Here is a 22,048-nt window from a genome sequence, read left to right as displayed (position 1 = left end):
CTGTGCTGGGTATGTGGCCAGCACAGACGTGAAGGATTGCTCCTGAACTTCACTTTGTAATGGCGTGAGCTGATGATGGGGAGGAAATGACCCACTTCCTACAAATTGCAATGCATTGCCACTTCCACATGATGGAAATTAATCGGCCAGTTGATTGTTCAAAGAGGCAGGATGTACCGGAGGAGTTCCTAATCTAAGTTTCAAATCCAGCCCAGGCACATGGGAGGAATGTCTCATCCGCCTGTAGCTGGTGGGTTTTTAAAATGGGAAAGTTTAAGGTTTTGAAATGTTCACTTTTAAAACTTTCATCCCTATTTTCAAATCCCTCCATGGCCTCACAACTCTCCATCTCTGTGACCTCTCACAACCCAGGGAGAGGGGGCAAGAGATACAGACACACACGTGCAAACTCACACACACTCTCACAGACACACACACACACATACACAGACTCACACAGACACATACCACACACTCTCTCATACAGACGCACACACTCTCACAGACGCACACACTCTCACAGACACACACACACAGACTCATACCACACACTCACGCACACTCTCACACACGCACATACATACACACACAGACTCTCACACACACACACAGCCACACACCACACCCTCTCTCTCTCACACACACACAGATATACACACACACACAGATATACACACACACACTCAGGCACACAGACACACGCACAGACTCACACACACTTATACACACACACAAACACAGACACATACACACTCACACGCACACACACACAGACACACACAAACACGGACACACTTATACACACACACACACACACACACACACACACACACAGACACGCACACGCTCAGACACACACAAACACATACACACACACACACACTCAGCCACACACACACACACACACACACACACACACTCAGACACACACACACACACACCCTCAGACACACACATATACACACACACAGACCCACATACACATACACAGACGCATACAGACACACACTGGGGAGTGGGGAAAGAAAGGAAGAGAGAAGAAGAGAGACTGTGATGGAGAAAGAAGAGGTGGGTGACAGTTGCACGAGGATGGGAGGGGGTGGTGGGGGAGGGAAGTGAGGAGGATAGGAAATCCTCGCTTGCAACTTACGGCCAGGTGCATATTGTAAGTGGTAAAAAAAACTGGCAGAGATTTTGCACTTTTCATGTCCAGAAGATGTTTCAGTGTGCTTTCCAGCCAATGAACTGTTTTGTGAAGTGTAGTTGCTACTGCATTGTTGGAACCACAGGAGCCAATATAGGCACAACAAGCTCTCAGAAACAGCAATGTGATAATGACCAGATCGCTTATTTTGTGATGTCGATTGACGGCTAAATGTTGACCAGGAGACCCTGGCTCTTTTTTTAAAAGAGTGCAGAAGCATCTTTTCTGCCCACTTGGCAGTTCAGAAGTGGGCCTTGGATTAACTTCTCAACCAGCAGTGCAGCATTTCCTCAGTACTGCATAGGCCTGTTGAGTTTGTTTTGTGCTTGTCTCTGGAGTGGGACAAGAACTCACAATGCTCTGGGCCAGAGGCATCTGAAATATGGCTGAAGTCGGGAGGGCCAGTGACGAAGAAGTGGAAATGTGAATGAACCTCAGGCCACACTGTGAACACCAGTGGTCAACGCAGACTGTTCTTTCCAACACTGGTAGGTTATTGATAGTTACCATGAATTGATTGACTGCACTCTGCATTTGATTTTACAGGTACAGCAGTGGCAGATTAAAAAAAGAGAACAACTTAATATGCACAATGACATATTCAATAAATGTACTTTATTCTTTTCTTAGGTGGGTACGAGAGTTTTTAAACGATGAAAATCAGGGTCTCAATGTCCTGGTGGACTATCTCTCCTTTGCGCAGTGTGGAGTTATGTAAGTAGCTGGAGGGAGGGTTGCCTGGTGTTACACTTCTCCATCTCCATTCTTCCACTGTGGTGTTTTTCAAAAAAAAATTGTTCCATTTAAGGCTTCATTCTCTGCTTTTTCATTTCTTATCTGTGCTCTCCTTGAAATCTTTCAACAACGGAAGTTCAGTCACAACAGATGTTAGGACTGGATGCATTAAAACTGCCTGAACAGTTAAGCTCTCTGGAATACGCTTGTGGTAAGTGAATTGTGTGGGAATATACTTCAATCTTGAGTGGCCCTTTAGTATGGAGGTGGTAAATTGTCTTCACATTCTAGAATCTAAGTTCCAATAATTTGCAGAGATTGATTCTGACCTCCAATATAAATCCCTCCAGCCATCTTGAAATGAGGTCTGCTGTCAGCATTGAGCTTCCAGTCGAATGGGATAAGCAAGGTGACTTGATTTGAAACATGTAAGATCCCGAGGGGTCTTGACATGGTGGCTGTGGAAAAGATGTGTCCTCTTGTGCGAGAATCTAGAACTAGGGTTCACTGTTTAAAAGCAAGAGGTCGCCCACTTAAAACAGATAAGGTGAAACTTTTTCTGAGTCTTTTGAACACTCTCTTCCTCAAAAGGCATTGGAAGCAGAGTCTGAATATTTTTCAGGTAGAGGTGGCTAGATTCTTGATAAGCAAGGGGGTGAAAGGTTATTAGGGGTAGGCAGCAATGTCAATTTGAGGCCAAAATCAGATCAACCACAATCTTATTGAATGACAGAGCAGACTCGAGGGGCTGAAGGGCCTACTCCTCCTCCTTGATTGTATGTCACACAAGAATCACCGATTCTAATTAAATTGATCCGCAGGATCAGTTGCCTGTTGCATTTCATCTTGTTGGTAACTAACACTCAGCAGGTGCTGGATTATATTCCAGCAGTTGCCACTTGAAATTTGGACAAGCAAAAATTACTGTGGACAGATTAGGCTCCCCTCAACTCAGATTTTTCATGGATGGTGCAACATTACTCCACCAGTTTATTCATTAAATTTTTCAATGTGGTTTTTAAGCAAGATTTTTTGATTTGTTTTTTAGAAGTTGAATTTGACTTAATGGAGTGTTGGTCTTTATTACAAATGGGATTGGAATATGAAAGTAGGGAGGTCTTGCTCCAACTCTGTAAGATGTTGGTGAGACCACACCTGGAGCACTGTGTACAGTTTCAGTTATCTTACTCTAAGAGCAATGTACTTGCATTGGAGGAGAGAGTTCACTGGGTTGGTGTGGGGATTGTCTTACGAGGAAGGTTCAAGCAGGTTGAGTCTATGGTCATTGCAGTTTAGAAGAGTGAGAGGTGATCTTGTGAAAGCTTGGTAGCGCCTGATGCTGAGAGATTGTTTCCCCTCATGGGGGAGTATGGAACAAGGGGCCACGACTTCAGAATAAGGGATTTCTCACTTATGATGGATATGAGGAGAAGTTTCTTTTTTTCAGAGGGTTGTAAATCTTTGGAATCCTCTACGTTGGAGAGGAAAGGGAGATTGGGAAATTGAATATATTCAAGGATCAGTTAAACAGATCTTTGACCTTTCGGGAACCTCAGGGTTACAGGGGACAAGCAGGAATGCAGAGTTGAGTTTGAGATCAGATCAGCCAGGATCTTATTGAATGGCAGAGCAGGCTCAAGGGGCTGAGTGGCCTCCTCCTGCTCCTAATTCTTATGTTTTTAAGTAATGACCAGCTGGGTCCAATGTCATTGTTTAATCCTGTCCAGTGCAGGACATTCCCAGAGACCAAGGGGTGATCAAGTCGCCCACAAAACCCAGCAACTCGTTTCCTTTAGGGTTTACATTTTATATTGATTCAGTTGTTCTGCATGTGGCCTTGGCAGCTAGGAAAATGCTTAACACTATTGCTTCATGTGTGTATGAATCCTAAATCAGAATGCCAAGATCTGTTTACATCAGCAGCTGGAGAGAACTGGGGTTTAATGGACCCAGGCAGTTAAATTCTACATGTGGCTGTCCCCAGACTTTGTGGTGTGCACCCCAGCATCCCACAATGGCAAAAAACATCGACACTTCAGTTACAAACTTCTGTTGTGTGAATTTTCCTGTGCTCCTTTCTCAGGGGCTTTCTAGACCTCAGCAACACATTTCTAACAGGTTTTACAGCTCCACGCTTTTGGCATTCTGCATTTCATGCTTCATTTCATCTTCACAGACCCCTTCCCCCATTTTTCAGTGCTTTCAGTAACCCCAGCTTTGAGTGTGAAGTGCTTCTGAAATAGTCTCAAGCGTCTGACTGGCATCGACCCACCGGCTTTCCACATTTTTGAGCTTTCCCACAATGGACCTCCCTCCTCTTTTGCATTTGGGTTTTTTTTTGTGTCTAGGTAATGACCATCGGGCTCTGGAAAGAACCAGTCTCTGCACAAACAGGTAGGGGGGATTGACCCACACTGAGCAGAAATGCCACCTTCTTTGAACTGGATTTTACTAGAGCAAGCACTTTAAGTGCTTTTCCTCTTGCACAGGGCTATCGTTGCAGGTGAGAAGTGGTGTATAATATTGTTTGTGTCACATCAATTCTTCTCACTAGTTCAATTTGTTCTTACTGGAACAGTGTGATTAAGTTGATGGCGGAAAAATCCTGATGTTTAAAGCAATGTTCAAATCTTCAAGGACAAAAAAATCTGTGCAAAACTCCTAAATCCTGATTTAAACATTCCGAGACGGCCATTTAAAGGGTAGTATACCTTTTTTTTTCCCGTTAATGAAACAGAAATAGGCACATGGCGATTCTGTACTTAAAGGGGCTACATGTCAATCAGTGTGGACGGGGGTGATCAAAAGACATTTTTATCCCATTGTGACCTAGGTTTGACTTTGACCTTGTGGAGAATGGTGATGATGGTGCCCTCGACAAGTCGAAACCCTGGGGCAGGTCTATAGAAGATCTGCACCAGAGCAATGTCCTGCCCCTGGCTTTCAGCAACAGCCTCTCTCGCTCTGCCAGGCAATCTATCCTACGGTATGTACTGCTCGGCTTCTAACAGACACGCAGGGATGCAATGAGTGCCTAACTTTCCCCCTCCCAAGGTGTGCACACCGTCCAGACCTCATATCTTTGAGGAATGTTCGTTAGTTTTCCTATTGGTGGCATTATTAGCTAGCTTGAGGTGTGTAATGAGAATGGGCCATATTTCTCTGCTGTTGTGGGTTATACTGTGGCCTTTCACTATTGGCACTTGGGTTTACATCCAGCCCAGACTGACAAGCTGTTAGCTATAAGTAGCCAGTGTGTAATGTCTTTGGGCCATTCCTATCCAGCTCCACAGTACATAGCTCCACAGTATAACATTCTTCCTAACTGGCAATTTACTTCAGAAAGGATGCTGATGTAGTAGGAGATGCTGGGTAGTAATGTTTGTTTCCACGTTAGCTTTATTCCGTTCGTCTGTGGTGCATTTGACCTGGGATTTGGAATTTTGATGGTGGTAATAGGTGGGCTTAAACAGAGGAGGAAAGTAAAAATTCACTCTCTTAAACTTGAGCATGAAAGTTGGAAATGTGTTTTTTAACATAGTCCAACTATTTGCACACCACCCACAAACTGCAGTCTTTTTTAACACCCTCGACTTCTGCAAGATGTTAGTCTCAATCACAGCCCCCAACTCCATGTGCTTTTCACAAGTTGAATCCAGGTTTCTCTTTCATTCAGTTACTTTCACCAGTCCTCTCCTGGCCCTGGTTTTATTGTTCCTGATTGGCATGAGGGAGAGATTTGGGCTGAACATCTGGAGCACATGTGGGCATTTATGCAGCAGCTGTATATTCAGTGGGGGTATGTTCATAATTCTCTGTCGGGGGCAATTCTGTCAGTGACTGTGTGCCAAATTAAATCTAGCTTTCTTTTTCAGTGTTCTGGCCTTTGCACCAAAGTGAAATGTACATACTAAGTATGCAACTGCAGAGAAAAATAGAAATACTGCTGTCCCTCAAACATGAAAGGACACAGTGCTGAATATATGAATTCCACAAGCTTTATTTAGATTGACCTTTTCTACGGTATATACATCAGGTAGTTCGAGGTTGGTGGTTTTTGTGGGCACAATTCCCTTTCCACCCCTCCGAAAGGAGGGGACTGTTCAAAAATCATTGAAAATCACTGAAGACCCTTGCCATTTTTCACATGTGAACATGCCCACGATTGTCAATAGTCTGTTTACGCACAACAGCAATCATCACAGGCAGTGCTGACTGCAATAAAAACAGAAAGTGTTGAAGAAACTCTGAATAAGAGTCATACTGGACCTGAAACGTTAACTCTGTTTTTTTCTCTCTCCACCAACCTGCTGAGTTCCTCCAGCAAATTCCGTTTTCCAGATCTCCAGCATCTGGAATGTTTTGCTTTTCTTTGAATGCAGGCTGCACTTCAGCCCTCCAGCAACAGTCATTGGATAGTGATCAGGAATGTGAATGATGACTTCTGTTGAGAGTTGCCAACCCTGGTTGAATGTATTTTAGGAAACCTCATCACATGATCTACCACTTCAAACTGCCCCACTTCTACCACTGGTTGCCCAAAATGTCCATCCTCATGACTCTCAGTCTTCACAAGCCAATTGGAAAGCCAACAGTTGAGCAACTTCCTTTTCCTGTCTGTGAATGTTTTATGAACAAAAGTATTCCATGTAAACATTTTCTTTAAAAAAAGCACTGTTGTTTTGAGCTCCCCTGTGACTTTTCTACCATGTAATACTGCAAAGGAATCTCCAGACTAAACCTGAAGGGTTGCTAACTCTATTTCTGATTCTCAGAGATCAACAATGCTGGCCTGTGCATTGTTAGTTTAGGGTAGAGGCACCAGATCAAGGCAGTGTGTTGGGAGGATGGGTCTGTTGGACATCAGATGGTGGGAGAAAGAGGGCAGGTCAGGTAGCAGGTGGAGTACAGTCAACGGAATTGACAACCTTGAACACAAGACAGAAATTGTTATCCACATTCCGATCACTGTTTGTTATGAATTCCCTTCTTCCCAAAAGCAATGACATCAGCTTAAATTTGAGCTCCTAGTACAGGTGATATTAGTGAACTACCTGCTGTTGTTAACAAAGTGACAGCAGAATAACTGTCTCCCTATTCTCCAACAATCTGCACTTGCAATTGAACAAAATCTTCAATGACAAAAAAAAGTTTGCTCACTGAATGTAGCATTGTTCCTTTAAAACTAGTTTTAATGTATATTTTTGTATGTGTGTGATTATATGTATGTTCTGTGTTTACCTAAGATCCATCAAATCTGAAGACAAATTGGACTGCATTCCAATGTTTTTGTATGTGCATTTGTGTGGAAAGGTTTCACCAACTCTCCGAGTTCCCTGTTAAAGCCCATTCTGCTTCAGTTTGACGGATCATTTTAGCGGGACAATGCCGTGTCAGTGCATTTAGAAGGTGTGAGTAGTAGCTGGGACCTTTTGAACCTTATCATGACAAAGCTAACCAAAGTGACCTTGCCTTAAACCATTGCATCCCTGGAGTCTCGGCTTTACAATGTGCTGATAACTTGCCTATTGCCTGCTATTTGTGCTGCTGATGTTCTGTGCCAGAGCTGCATTTTGCCGATTTGATGTCCCACAATATAGCGAGCGGATCAGTTAGTGCTGTGCCGTACTTACATTGAGACTGTGGGGTCATGTTGGCTATATTTCCAAATGTTTCTATGTTTAATTTGTAGGATTCTTTCCCTCCCTACTCTCTCTCCTGCAGGTTCGTCGCCATGGTGGTTTTGTGGTCACGCTAATTCCACTCTTCCTTTGTGACGTGGCTTTTTATTGCATCAATGTATTGCAACACAGAGGAGGGGGGACATTAACTGATCCTGGGTTCTCTTGGAAGGGAAACGAGGCAGGGGGTGGGAGGTACTGAACAGAGGTAAGGAAATCTCTCAGATGAACAACCCAGATTATCCTCACAGTGACCATGCACTCCAAGAGAAACACACAGATGCACATGACATTGAAGAAATAGACTCAGGAGCAGCGTAAGGGTGGGTCCACTAGCTCTCACCAGTTGACTCTTCACAGAATGCTTTCCATTTAAAGTTCTGACTCAGCCATTAGGCTTTCTCTTCCAGCCCCCAGCATGTGAGCAATGACACCCTGACCGTGGGTTTCTTTCTTGGCCATTTTAGTGCCTCTTGTGCCATGAATCATTCGTTGGAGCGTAGGGCTCCTGCTGTCAGCCTGACTGCCCTGTCTGCCCACCTCCAGCTCTCTCTTGGGTCCTTAAATCCTATTGATGGCCACCTGTTTGTGGAGGTCAAGTTGAAGTGGCAACCGGGTCCCACTGGAGTGAACCAGAGATCCTGATAAATCCATTACAGACCTGCCCATTATCTGACACCTAGGTAGTTTGTGACTATGTGCATTTATATATATTTCCTGAATTACAGCAAAGATCTGTGCTTGGCTTAAAATAAGAAGGGTCTGCCTCTCTTTCAATATAAACAGCAGAGACAGCTTTCTAGAATGAGGCTGAATTAATGATTGGAGATCTATTCAGTGTGCTAGCTGGAATTCCAAGCTCAGATGGAGACCTCTTGGGTTCTGTGATATGCTGCTGTCCCCTGGCATGTTTTGTTTCTTTCCTTTCATGATATGGGTGTCATTGGCAAGGCCAGCATTTGTTGCCCATCCTTTGTTGCCCTTGAGCCTTTTGGAGGGCTGTTGGGAGTTAACCACATTGCTGTGGGCCTGGAGTCGCAGGCGGGCCAGACTGGCTGAGGACAGCAGATTTTCTTTTCTAAAGAACATTAGTGAACCAGTTTTTTTTTGGCTGAGACGAGCTTTCAGTTCCAGATTTATTAATTGAATGTGAATTCTGCCAACTGTTGTAGTAAGTTTGAACATACGACTCCAGAAAATAGCCTAGATCGGTCATCGAGTGGCATTACCACTGTGCCACCAGTTCCTCATTGATTTGATCTGCAAAGGCATGAGCATCATGTACAGAGAGTCCACTGTCCAGCCCATTCAAAGTCAGTGTTTTGAGTCATTTCCGCTTTAATGACCGTTTTCCTTCAAATTGAGGAATTGCACTTCCTCCTGAGAACCACCAAGTGAACCACTGTTTGGTAAAAAGTGGTCAGTTCCAGGGGGGTCGTTGTGAAATTTACATTTGTATCTTTGGTTTTTGAGATTGTGATACTAAATGATTCTGCCAACCAGGGAATTATTTATGAGCCATCTGGTTTACGTATCACAGATTTTCATTTCCTGTTCTTTACATCGGGGGTTCTTCCAACATTTGGTCACGCTATACCCACAGAGCATCTTACAGGTGGGAGGGCATTGCTGGGTTCGAACACTGCCTACCAACTGACAGACCATGGGTGGTTCTTCTCTCCCCTCCCCCGATCACATGGCCAATGCTCTGGTCTTGTTTCTCCACTGTGTGTCTTCTTATTTTAATATCCTCCACTGTAGCCATGCACAACTTTATGGCCTTGTGGGGACACCAAGTGCTGTCAAATGTTATTAACTACTTTGGAATGTTTTTGCTAGATAGAGCAATGAATGGAAGTGTTTTCAATAAGGAACACATTAAAATAGACCCCAGCAACTACAGGGCTCCAATTCCAGGCTGTCATTATTGACATGCTTCCCAGACCTGTGACCTTTGCCACTTAGGGTGGACAAGGGAGAGTTGGTGCATGACAATAATGTCCTGACTTGGCCATGTAGCGCTGTTACTTTACTGTGAAAGTTACCCGTGCCGCATGGCTGTTTAGAAGGTTGAGAAGCGATCATTAAGATTCTGAGGGGTGTTGACAAGGTAGATGCTGAGGGGATGTTTCTCCTTCTAAGGGAACCTAAAACCAGGGGGCACAGTTTCAGAATAAGGGGTCTCTCAGTTAAGGTAGAGATGAGCAGGAATTTCTTCTTTGAGGCTCGTTCATCTTTTAAATTCTCTTGCACAGAGAACAGGGGAGGTTGGGTCTTTGAACATATTCAAAGCAGAGATGGACAGGTTCTCAAGATACAATAGGAGGAACAGTGGGATAATGGTGCTGAGACTGCAGTATAACCTGAATTCATATCCAACGCCATGTTGTAACATGACGATCAGCAGTCATATCCTACCAAGACTCTGAGAAAAGAGGATGGAAATGTTGGCGTCCAGAGTTCAGTACAATGTAGAACAGTGTGTAAGTCAAAGGGTTTGTTGGAATGCATGAGTGACGGTCATTCTGGATAAGACAGGGACCTGAGGCACCAGACTGAAAAGTGAAGGCAGTGCAGTCTCTGCAGTGGCCCCATGGCAGCCTAACCCAGGAGGGCACAGCAGAGGATCCGCATCGACCGATCAATCCCAGATTCGCAGCAGTGCAGACAGCTCGAACCAGAGGCCACACCATCAAACTGATCACGTTCTTCTCAAACAGCAAAGCAGGCTTGAGAGGCTGTGAGGCCTGCTGCTAGGATTTCTTGTGTTGTGAGGACTGCAGGGATTTGAGAAGAAAGCATGCCGTCACTAACTTCTTGAGGGCAATTAGGGATGCTGGCCTTGTTTGTGCACCCCACCCCGCCCCCAAGACCAGAAGTCACCTTTGCTGAAGCGGGTCGGTGAGGTTTTCTGTGGAATGGAGAGAGAGGAAACAAAACCAGTCAGCAAAGGGCTGGATACAGAATGATTTTCTCGATTGTAAAGACAGGCCAGAAGTAGGTTAAGTAATCAAGTGGAACACTTAGCCCTACTGAAGAAACAAGCATTTAAGCACTTGGGGCTGTGTGGTCTGATCCAATTGGTAATTCATTCATTTGAAATAGTACAGGAAAGGAGACTTTTTTGAAATGTATTTTTGGTGGGTGATCTAACCATGATTGACTTGTATTTTAGTTTAGTCAGTTTAAGCTGACGTGTAAGAAGGGATCCTTCACGCTGTGCCGAGCCAGTGCAGCAGATTTCCTCTCGGCCTCAAGAGCCTTATGACAATTCAAAACACAGAGCCTTCTCCAAATAAGAAGGCCGAGGCAGATGATCTGAGAACATTATCAGTCCTTGGTTTTGCAAAGACTCACAAACGTCCCCTTCTTCTAATTTGTAGCTGGGTTTTTGTCACTTCTTCTCCAAACAGCCTGGTGCCATCTTATTGAAAACATTGGTGGATGCATTGTATTTGGATTTTTAAAATTAGTCGACGAGGAGCAATACAAGAGGTTGATTGGTTAATTGCTGATTGGTTAATGGACCAAAAAACAGCGAGTAGGTAGAACAGGCCATGACAAACTGCAGGCTGTGTACCTAATATCGTGGTACCCAAGGATCAGTACAAGTTTGGCTCTTTGTAGTCTATATTGAACACCGAGATCATGGCACTGCAGACAACCAGCTATGCTGATGTTACAAGTTAAAAGTAAGTGAACCCAAAGAGGCTTAACAGGATATAGACAGGTTAGGTGCTAAGGGAAAGAAAAGGAAGAAAATTTGGAATACAATGTGATCAAGTGGAAAGCAATTCAATTTTTGGTATGGAATATAAAAAAAGCAGACTATTCTGAAATGGTGAGAGACTGGAGGGACAGGCAATAAATGTTGGCCAGCCCACGTCCCATGAGAGAATATTTTTGAAAAAACATTTTCAGGCTTCTGTTGTGACTTTTAAGCCCTTATGTTTGAGTATTTCCATTTCCTTCTGCAACACACATACCTGTCCCTGATAAGAAAACCACAAAACCCCGGTGAACAGTAAAAGGCTCATTCTGTGGCTCTCAGATTGTTGCATTTCTTTTCTAAGAAGCTTTGTTCGTCACCAGTTCAAGATCACGCCTCCGTTTCATTTTGTGCTTCAGATTTACAAGGCAAGAGTTTTAGAATGCAGAAACATAGAATGCTGACTTCTTCTTCCCATATCAAATGGAGCCTGAAGTTGTACTAAAGCCTATCAGCTGTGTAATAATTGAGACAATTCGTACTAAATTAGTTTGAGGTTCAACTAATCCTATTGACTGCTTGGTTTGATTCACCTCCAAACTGGTTCAGCTAAATTTCTGCTTTTAAGAGATCTTCAACCCGAGTTCAATAGACGCTCTCCTTCTGCACTCACAAAGTGCATATTTATGTTAAAGGAATGAATCTTGTATTGTATAAGCATATGGGCTGCTGTACTCTTCCTGCTGCCCTTGTGATTTGAGAATGATGAGGGATGTGTTTAAAACTCACTGTTCCAACTTTCTCCTCCTCCTCCTGTGGGCTATGGTGTCCTCCTTAATATCTGATGTGGTGGCTGTATCTTCAACTGTCTTGCTCCTCTAAGCTCTGGAATTTCCTCCCTAAACATCTCCACCTCACTACCTCTCCTTCCTCCTGTGAAACACTTTGACTAAGATCTTGGTCATCTTTACTCATATTTTCCTTGTGTGACTTGATGCCAAGTTCTATTTGGTAACACTCCCAAGAGGTGTCTTGGCACATTGTAAAATCTTGAAGGTGCTACATAACTGCAACATTTTAATTGCTTGCCTTATCCAAGTGGCCATGCGTTGGCCTTGATGCCAAGTGTTGACAATCTATTTTTAAAGAGAAGCGAGGACACCTTTACTACAGCTTCTCCAGCCAGCTGGGATACCAGAGGAATGGGCATCAGTTCCTCGATCACCAACCTTGGGACTGACAGCTCTGTTATGGTGGGTATGTGGCCTGTCCTATGATGATTGTAGTAATGCTGAATTTCTTCCACAGCTACAACACTTTGCCTGACAGGAAACTCCTGAAGAACTCCCGACTCGTGAGCCAAAAGGATGATGTCCATGTCTGCATCATGTGCTTACGGGCAGTCATGAACTACCAGGTATGGCAAGTGCCCCTCCATCCAGCAACTTCAAAACAGCATGTTCCCCATCTACGCTTGATATTGTGGTGACAGATGCATGGGTCATTCAGCTCACTCAAATCCATTGAGACAACAGGGTTCACTGACTTTCTGTGATCTGCTTTAATTAAAGATGTGCTGATGACCCCTCCCTTCTGTTTCTCCTGTTTCTTTTTCAGTATGGCTTCAACTTGGTCATGTCCCACCCACATGCTGTGAATGAAATCGCACTTAGCTTGAACAACAAGAATCCCAGGTAAGAAGCCAACATCTTATTGTCCTGCTTATTTCCCTAAAGTCAATGTGAGTCAATACGTTATGCCTCAAACAAATTTGTCAAAGCTTTTGCCACTTGTCTGTCTCCTTGAAAGGTGCTGGGTGTAAGGCAATGGGTTGTAGGAACAGCAGGAGGCCATTCACACAACTCAACCATCCAGTTAGATCATGACTGGATGTTGGCAGCCTAGTGGATGGCTGATTTGTTCAAAGATCAGTGCCAGTGCCCACTGGCACCCTTGGCGGAACGAGGGGCATGCTGACTTCAACCAGTCTGCACTGTGGCATTTCCTGTTGAATCATCAAAATGTCACGATTTGTTAGTCATGAAGAGAACCTTGGGCTGCTGATGGGACAAGCCTGGCAGTAATGTTCCAATTATCCCTGGTCATCAAGTTCTGATGTGGACAATGATGGGAAGTGAAGTCTCTAGTTGTTGGCGAATATTCAGAAGCCTGACCTCAGCACACCCCATCATTGCAAAAGATAATCTTTCTTTCAAACAGGGAAAAGCTTCTGTCTTGATTCTGCCTGTAGCTATAAATCAGAAAACATTTTTTAGATACTGTCTGAGTTACCTTCCAACAGTTCCTGCAACTGACTCGGCCCCAGGCCTGTATCATGAGAGTGGCTCCAGGCATGTAACTTGCCTAAAACGGGCTGACAAAGCATGTCTGCAACGTTGGCCAGTTAGTCAAGGTATACGAAATTAATCGTGTTTTTCTGAGCCATGAGGCTCAACACATCTGAACAGGTGGATTAGAAATAGCTAGAAGGTGGAATAGATGGATCCTGGTCTTTTGCTTTCATATGGCAATTCCTCCATCACCAATGGTGAGTCACTGTCCTGTTTATTTTGCAGAACCAAAGCCTTGGTATTGGAGCTCTTAGCAGCAGTGTGTCTTGTGAGAGGAGGACATGAAATCATCCTGTCTGCATTCGACCACTTCAAAGAGGTAGCAGAGCTTTTCGGTTCAGTTCAGACTATATGGATCATTCAGCATCCTGCTGGTGACTCTTCTATATGTGTGTGTTTGTGGCGAAAGAGAGCTATCTTTGTTCTTTAACATCATTGCAACCGCTGACTTCCAAAGAGAGGGTGGGCTCTCGTGACTTGGGTCTTTGTTCATGGCTGCTGCCCACCAGTGGTGTTGCTGAAATCCCCTTGTCAGAGATCACCCACATTTATCCAAAGTTCTGCCGCTGCCCTGCTGTCTTCAGTTACAGTGGCTGACTGTGTGATGTAGGAAGCCTGTTCTTACTTCATTAGGAGTGAATTCCTGTTTAAATCTGGGCAAACGTCACCCTTCCACATTGTGGGATTGGCACCCAGTGACAATAGCTCTCTGGTATGAATAATTTTGCTGGATTTCTGAGTATTGGAATCTGGTGCATGTGCATCTGTTTTTGTATCACACTGAGAACATGGGAAAAGGAGAGGCCATTCGGCCCTGTAAGTATGTTCCACCATTCAACTCGATCATAGCTGATTGTCTATCTTGGTGCCATTTTCCCACTAATCCCATATCCCTTGTTAGCTTTAATATCTAGAAATCTCTTGATCTCAGTCTTGAATACACTCAAAGACTGTGCTCCCACAGCCCTCTGGAAAAGAGAATTCCAAGGATTTACCACCTCCACCCATGAATGAAGAAATACCTCCCTATCGCTGTCCAAAATATCCTGTCCTTATTCTGACATTCGTCCCTGGTTTGTCTCCACAGCATCACCGCACCTCCCTGCCCCGGCCAAAAAATAATTCACAGGCACCAACAACGTAAAAAATTTGTGAACGTCAGTGAGGTCACCTCCAATTCTTCTAAATGCAAGAAAATACAGGCCCAGTTTCTTCAATACAGCCTCCCCAGGGACCAGTCTGGTGAATATTTGTTGCACTCCCCCCATGATAAATGTGTCCTCCTTTCTGTAAGGACACCAAAACTGCTCTCAATTATAGCAATGGACTTCGCTAACCTTGAAGAAAGGCCCATGCAAGTGTGTAACTCGCAATGATAGTCTGTGAGAGTTGGCTATATATTTTTAGAATCATTCACAGCATGTGGGCATCGCTGACTGGCCAGCATTTATTGTCCATTCCTAGTTGCCCCTTGAGAAGATGGGGGTGAGCTGCCTTCTTGAACCGTTGCAGTCTTTGTGCTGTAGGTAGACCCACAATGCCCTCAGAGAGGGAATTCCAGGATTTTGACCCAGCGACACTGAAGGAATGATGATATATTTCCAATTTAGGATGGTGAGTGGCTTGGAGGGAACTTGCAGGTGGTGGTGTTCCCACGTATCTGCTGCCCTTGTCCTTCTGGATGGAAGTAGTCATTGCTTTGGAAGGTGCTGTCTACAGAGTCTTGATAAGTTGATGAAGGGAATCTTATTGGTGGTACACACTGCTGGCACCGTGAATACTGTTGGCCACCAGTTGAGATTTCCCTGTAAGAGGGGAAGATGTGAATATCACATCAGGGAACAGAGGGGGTTAAGCCCATATGGTGTAATAAAGGTTTACTGAGCACTGAAGATCATTACCTCTGTGTTCAGAAGGAAGAGAACTCGACAGCTTAGTTTTATTGCTTTGTTTGAAGCTCCTCAGCCATATCGTAATTGGACTGCTATTATTGCTTTGCCTTCCACAAGTCAGGTATTAATTTGTTGGCCCCTGCCCAGACTGCTGCTAAGATGGAGTCCATAAGAGTGTTTTACTTTCTTGTAAAAAGTAATAAATGGGGTAACTTTTTTTTTAAGGTGTGCAAAGAAAAGCATCGCTTTGAAAACCTGATGGAATATTTTCGCAATGAAGACAGCAACATTGATTTCATGGTAAGCGCCAGTTCCTCAGGGTCCAAAGGGAACGAGTGCAAGGCTGTGGTGGAGCCCATGTGGGCTGTCTCGCAAAAGGAGTGTGGGCTGGCAATGATGCTGCGGCCACTCCACATTTACCGCTGGCATGAGGCTGTGTTGACAGCGTGGGTGGATGCAATTGCCCTGCGCTGACTGTGCTGGCTCTCATCAATATTCCTAACTTGCTTAGCTCAGTGGGTTTGTGCCTTATCAATAACACGGCAGGTTTATGTGTTGTATGAATGTGTTGACTAGTGTGTAACATGCTACATGAAACCAACCCTTTCATTTCTCACCATTTTTTTTCAAAAAAAAGAGCCATGCACTTCCAATTTACAACACTGCATTGAATCATAAAATGTTGCAGCATTGAAGGAGGCCATTTAGCCCAGAACAGCTGTGCGAGCTTGTTTCCTGAGCTCTCCAATTACTCATTCACACCTACCCTAGAGCCTTGCAAATGTTTCCCGTTGAAGTGTTTATCCAATTCCCCATTGTGTGATGCTGTTGAATATGCTTCCACCACCTTTTTGGGCAGGCATTGTTGTTCATCATGACTGCTGTTTATTTTGTTGAGAATAGGAGTTGGGAGGTCATGTTGTGGCTGTACAGGACATTGGTTAGGCCACTTTAGGAATACTGCGTTCAATTCTGCTCTCCCTGCTACAGGAAAGATGTTGTGAAACTTAAAAGGGTTCAGAAAAGATTTACAAGCATGTTGCCGGGGTTGGAGGCTGAATAGGCTGGGACTGTTTTCTGTGGAGTGTCGGAGGCTGAGGGTTATAAAATCCTGAATACTCATAGTCTGTTCCCCAGGGTTGGGGGAGTCCAAAATTAAAGGGCGTTGGTTTAAGGTGAGAAGAGAAAGATTTAAAAGGGATCTGAGGGGCAACTTTTTCACACAGAGGGTGGGGCGTGTATGGAATGAGCTGCCAGAAGAAGTGGTGGAGGCTGGTACAATGACAACATTTAAAAGGCATCTGGATGGGTATATGAATAGGAAGGGTTTAGAGGGATATGGGCCAAACGCTGGCAAATGGGATTGGAATAATTTAGGATATCTGGTCAGCACGGATGAGTTGGACCAAAGGGTCTGTTTCTGTGCTGTATAGCTGTATGACTGTATGAATTAGACCTTGGAGGAGGTCTCTAAAAGTCTTCTCTTTGCCCTTGCTTGCTGATAGGTGGCGTGCATGCAGTTCATCAACATCGTGGTGCATTCAGTGGAGGACATGAACTTCCGGGTCCACTTGCAGTTTGAGTTCACCAAGCTGGGCCTTGACGAATTCCTGGAGGTGGGTGTGAAAATTGCCATTTGTGTTCATGGTACACAGTCTTTGACAATCCTGCCTACAGTGTACCCTGTTCAGTTCTCATTTTTCCCCACCTGAGTGCAGAGATTCTACATTCGACTAAAAGCCCCCTTGCACATCTAAAGTTCTTTTTTAAATTTTTTGTTTTTGGGATGCAAGTGTCACATTTATTGCTCAGAGGGCAGTTAAGAGTCAACTGCATTGCTGTCATCCTGGAGTTACACATAGGCCAGACCAGGTGAGGACGGCAGATTTCCTTCCCTGAAGGACATTAATTAACCAGATTTTTTTTAATGACTGTCATGATTTTCATTAATGTGCACTTTATTTCAGATTTATTGATTCATTCAAGTTAAATTAGTCCAGTTGCTATGGCAGAATTTGAACTAGTCTCTCTGAGCCTCTGGATTGCTAGTCCCAAACATTTCCACACTGCTTCAGTACACTGTGAAAATAGACCTTGAACTTACAGTGACCCTTTGTAGCCTAAAGCCACATATCCAAACACTGCGAGTACTGGTGTGTCAGCTAGAGTTGATTGTCATAGTTGTATGGCTCACTCACTCACTTGATGCCGACACATAGCACTGCCCCTTAGTATTCTACAGGGGCCGCAGACAGCAACGTGAGGTGAGACCACAACTAAGTCAGTTATGATCCTAATGAAAGGGGAAACAGGCTCAAAAAGCCCACTGCTGCTTCTCAGTTCTATGTTCCCATTGTTGAGCATAATTGCTTTGAAAATGCTCTTGGACCTGTCTGAATGCTTTGGTAGGGATCAGAAAAAGCTGACCTGAAGGCTGTGCAGTGAGTGCACAGACAAAAAGAGAATGGAGTGGCACGGTGGCTCAGTGGTTAGCACTGCTGCCTCACAGCACCAGGAACCTAGGTTCAATTCTAGCCTCGGGTGACTGTGTGGAGTTTGTATGTCTCCCTGTGTCTGTGTGGGTTTCCTCTGGGTGCTCTGGTTTCCTCCCACGGTCCAAAGATGTGTAAGCGAGGGTGGATTGGCCATGCTAAATTGCTCTGTAGTGTCTAGGGAAGTATAGGCTAGGTGGGTTAACCATTGGAAATGCAGGGATAGAGTAAGCGGGTGTTAGGATGTTCTTTGGAGGGTCGGTGCGGAGACAGTGGGCTGAATGACCTCTTTCCATGCTGTAGGGATTCTGTGAATTGTCCCTTACTTTTCTGCAACCTGCCTTTGTAATAGAAAGGCACACAGTTAAATATGAAAGATGTGACTGAGTTTAGCCCAGGATATCTATAGGGTCCTCTTCGGAGGGAAGAGCAATTTGCTACAGGCATGGTTGATGCACTGAGCAGTCCAAGTCACAATGATAAAGAGCAGGGATTTGGAGTCATAATTAAGGAATTGGCAAGCACCTAGGTAAGAGCCCAGAATCTACTCCAGTTGCGTGAGCGAATAACATCTTAATTGCCCAATGCAATTACACCTTCCAAGGCATTTCAATCTGTGCAGTATATTGCCAGTGTCATTAGTTGGCATTCCAGAGGCTTCAGAGTCAGGGCGGCAGCCCTATCACCCCTATTTTCCTTTCTTGTACGTGAACGCACAGTGTGATTTTGAAGCCAGGCAATTGGACAACAAAATCCTGTCTTTATATCTTCCTTCCCCAATAATGGCTGCAATAATTTATTTTCTCTTCAGAAATCTAAGCACACGGAAAGTGACAAACTCCAAGTTCAGATCCAGGCCTACCTGGACAATGTATTCGACGTGGGAGGCTTGCTCGAGGACGCAGAGACTAAGAATGCGGCCTTGGAGAAAGTGGACGAACTGGAAGAGCACATGTCGCATGTGAGTAACACAGCTGGTGAAATGGGGCTTCTCTTCCTTTCACACGGCAGGCTGGTGACCCGTAATGGCAAAGTGTATCATCAGGAGCTGAACACATTACTGCCCTGTTGCAGTATTGGAGTTGGAGGGGGGGTACCACCAGGGGTCTGCATGTGATTAAATTGAGGGTCTTTTAGAGATGTTTTCTAAACAACCTGGTCAGAGATGGTATTACACACCTCTGGAGCAGGTGGCACTTGAACCTGGGCCTCCTGGCTCAGAGGCAAGGACACTACCACAGCACCACAAGTACCCCTACTGAGTGTCTTTCATACTTGGTCTTCAGGTGGGCTTTGGTTTGTGAAGGGGTTGGGGGGGAACCTGACACCATTAGCTGTCATGATTTATATTGGGACATAGGTCCTTTTGTTTAAACTATTTCTCACTACCAAAAATCTCACTGGCTCACAGCATATCCAATATGGTGGATAAAAACAGTTTTGTATCCAGTTGAAGGATGAGGATTTTTTTTCCTATCTTTGGGATATTAGTGTTGGGTAGTCTGCAGTCCACTCGTACACCTACACTCTTCACATGTCGTTTGAATCTGTAACATCTTATCTGGATTCAAAGTGGCTGTTAAGAAGTGCGTGTCCTGTTGGGTTTAGGTTTTGAGGCCGGATGGCTTGAGGACAAACTGGGATCTGTAATTCAGACATGGGAGGGGGCCTGGGAAGAGAGTAATGCTTTGGTCCCAAAGATTCAAACTGAAACCTGTCCCCCTCTCCTTCCTTATTCCCACACCCCCTCACCGCAGTTATCTGAGAGGCTTCAGGAGCTGGAGAATGAAAATATGATGAGGGTAGCAGAACTGGAAAAGCAGCTACTGCATCGGGATAATGAACTGGAAATGATAAAGGTAAGGCCTTCAGGCTGGGAGGAGCGCAGTGTCAACTGTCTCCTGAAGTCTCCTTGTTATTTAAAAAGAAAGTAAGTTGTACAGGGTAGTGACAGTGCTGTCCACTATAAGGAGAGACAAAGCAATGAAAATTGCCACCTAAATGTTTCCAGTGAGGAAGATCGAGGGATTGCAAACAATCCCAGGGAAATATGGAGAGGCCTAATTTAGTTCAGTATTCTTTAATGGGACATGGGTGATGCAGGCAAGGTCACTTTTGTTGCTTATCCCTTCTCGCCCTAGAACCGAGTGGCTTGCTCGGCCATTTCACAGGGTGGTTACAAGTCAACCACATTGCTGTGGGTCTGGATCACGTCTAGGTCAGACTGGGTAAGGATGGCAGATTTCCCTCCCGAGTGGATAAATGGATTTTTGACAACGAATGATAATTGTCATGGCACCCATTATTGAGACTAGTTTTATAATCCAGATTTGTTATTTGAATTTAAATTCCACCATCTGCCATAATAGGGTTTGAACCCACCCCCTCCAGAGCATTAGTCTGGGTCACTGGATTACTAGTCTAGTGGCATTACCACTGTGAAGTCACCTCCCATGGTGGCATAAGTCACTTAACTCCATAGTTTTCACTTCAGCTTTACATGCATTGCTTTGCTGTCAGTGCACCATAGACCATTGTGGGAAAATCTGGGCACTGAAACAAGACCATTTTGCTTGACTAACTTTGACACAATTTTCTGTTGTACTCTGAATCCGTTGAATATGGATTTTTTTTTTAATGGGCTACAATTCCTTGTGCGGAGTCACAGATGAGAATGCTACTGCATCCAAATACAGTGCTTTTTGCTTCCTGTTTGCTGTTTGTTCGAAGCCAGGCTGGACACACTAAGCAGTATGACTTTGAAAGTGTGATTGTGAAAGACCAGGCAAGGCTGGCTTTTATTGCTTATCCCTCTTTGCCCTTGAATCAAGAGGCTTGGACCGTCCTGCACGCCAGGTTAGAGGGCATGCATGCAGTGGCCTGCCCCTTGTCCATTTAAACCAGTTAAGCTTGTTGGAGAGCGGTGCAACTTGACAGCAAGCATAGTTTGATAGCAAGCCGTGCCACCTTGCCAACCGTTTGTGCCCTTACAGGAGACGTACAAGGATGCCAGCAGCCAGGTGCATACATTGCGGAAGATGATAAAGGAGAAAGAGGAGGCTTTACAGCGGCAGTTTCAACTGGAGAAACAGTTGACGGATCTGCGACACAGCTCTATTGGTGATTGTCCCGATGGAGATCCTTCCATGTTATCTCGATCTTCCCTGCGTTCGGATCTAATCCAAAGCGTTCCTTCAATACCAGCACCACCAACTCCTCCTCCTCCACCACTCGCTCCACCGTTGCCAGGTAAAGCTACGCACCACACTATTACATGACAATGGGTTGACAGGAGGGGGTTCCCCAGAAATAGTTGGGTTGGCGTAGCAAAGGTCCAAGATGTTCTCCAAAGCAAGGAAGGTGAATGTGCCTTTGCCTCTCCTTGGATCAAGGGTTGCTTAGGCCCATCAGAACATGGAAATAGACTGGCAGATAACTAGTGCAGCACACTAATGCCTGTCAAGTTGTCTCAGTAAGTTACTTGACTCATTTAATAACAAATAAAGCCATTGCTTGGCATCTTGTAAAAATATCTAGCCTTCGGACAACCCAGGTTGTTCCGATTTGAGACTCTGTACCTGTGTGTAAAATGAGTCAGTTTTCAAAAGAGAACCAAAGTGTCAAATGATGGGCTCAATTGGCCAAAAGCAGCTAACATCCCTTCTCAGATCTGTTAGAAACACGTGTAAACACATCAGCGGAAGTAAAGTGAAATGTTGAACCAGTCCAGTTCCTGGAATCAACATATCCTGCCATCCCTGCTTTCCCTACAAAGATGTCTAGTTGCTGCTTGTGCTCATTTATATTGTCCTGGTTAAGTTCCCCGGTGATTTAATACTTTAGTTTCCCACTGTGTATGCAGGTACCACTGGATTTCCTTCCTTGTTCCATCGCTATTTTATCAATCCTTTGGGAGTTGCCACATCTACCACAGCGAACACATTGTCAGGATCAATCCTGTCCATTCATTGCACAGTCTTGACA

The 22,048-nt window shown here is 44.6% G+C and overlaps 1 protein-coding gene across 1 annotated transcript in view; it reads left to right on the top strand.

The window, feature by feature from the left end:
• LOC109925923 (formin-like protein 3) overlaps positions 1-21,342 on the top strand; it is a 28,643-nt gene extending 7,301 nt beyond the window's left edge. Inside the window, exons 4-13 of the mRNA XM_048618869.1 lie at positions 1,835-1,918; positions 4,773-4,925; positions 12,638-12,746; positions 12,947-13,023; positions 13,906-13,999; positions 15,798-15,872; positions 17,078-17,188; positions 18,876-19,025; positions 19,822-19,923; positions 21,058-21,342. Coding sequence (XP_048474826.1) covers positions 1,835-1,918; positions 4,773-4,925; positions 12,638-12,746; positions 12,947-13,023; positions 13,906-13,999; positions 15,798-15,872; positions 17,078-17,188; positions 18,876-19,025; positions 19,822-19,923; positions 21,058-21,342 — 1,240 coding nt within the window. The remainder of the gene's footprint in view (positions 1-1,834; positions 1,919-4,772; positions 4,926-12,637; positions 12,747-12,946; positions 13,024-13,905; positions 14,000-15,797; positions 15,873-17,077; positions 17,189-18,875; positions 19,026-19,821; positions 19,924-21,057) is intronic.
• The last annotated feature ends 706 nt before the right edge of the window (positions 21,343-22,048 follow it).

The sequence above is a fragment of the Rhincodon typus genome, chromosome 41, assembly GCF_021869965.1.
Source record: "Rhincodon typus isolate 14 chromosome 41, sRhiTyp1.1, whole genome shotgun sequence".
Taxonomy (NCBI): Eukaryota; Metazoa; Chordata; class Chondrichthyes; order Orectolobiformes; family Rhincodontidae; genus Rhincodon; species Rhincodon typus.
Note: the sequence above shows the minus strand (reverse complement) of the source record. Positions and strands in the feature narration are given on the sequence as shown.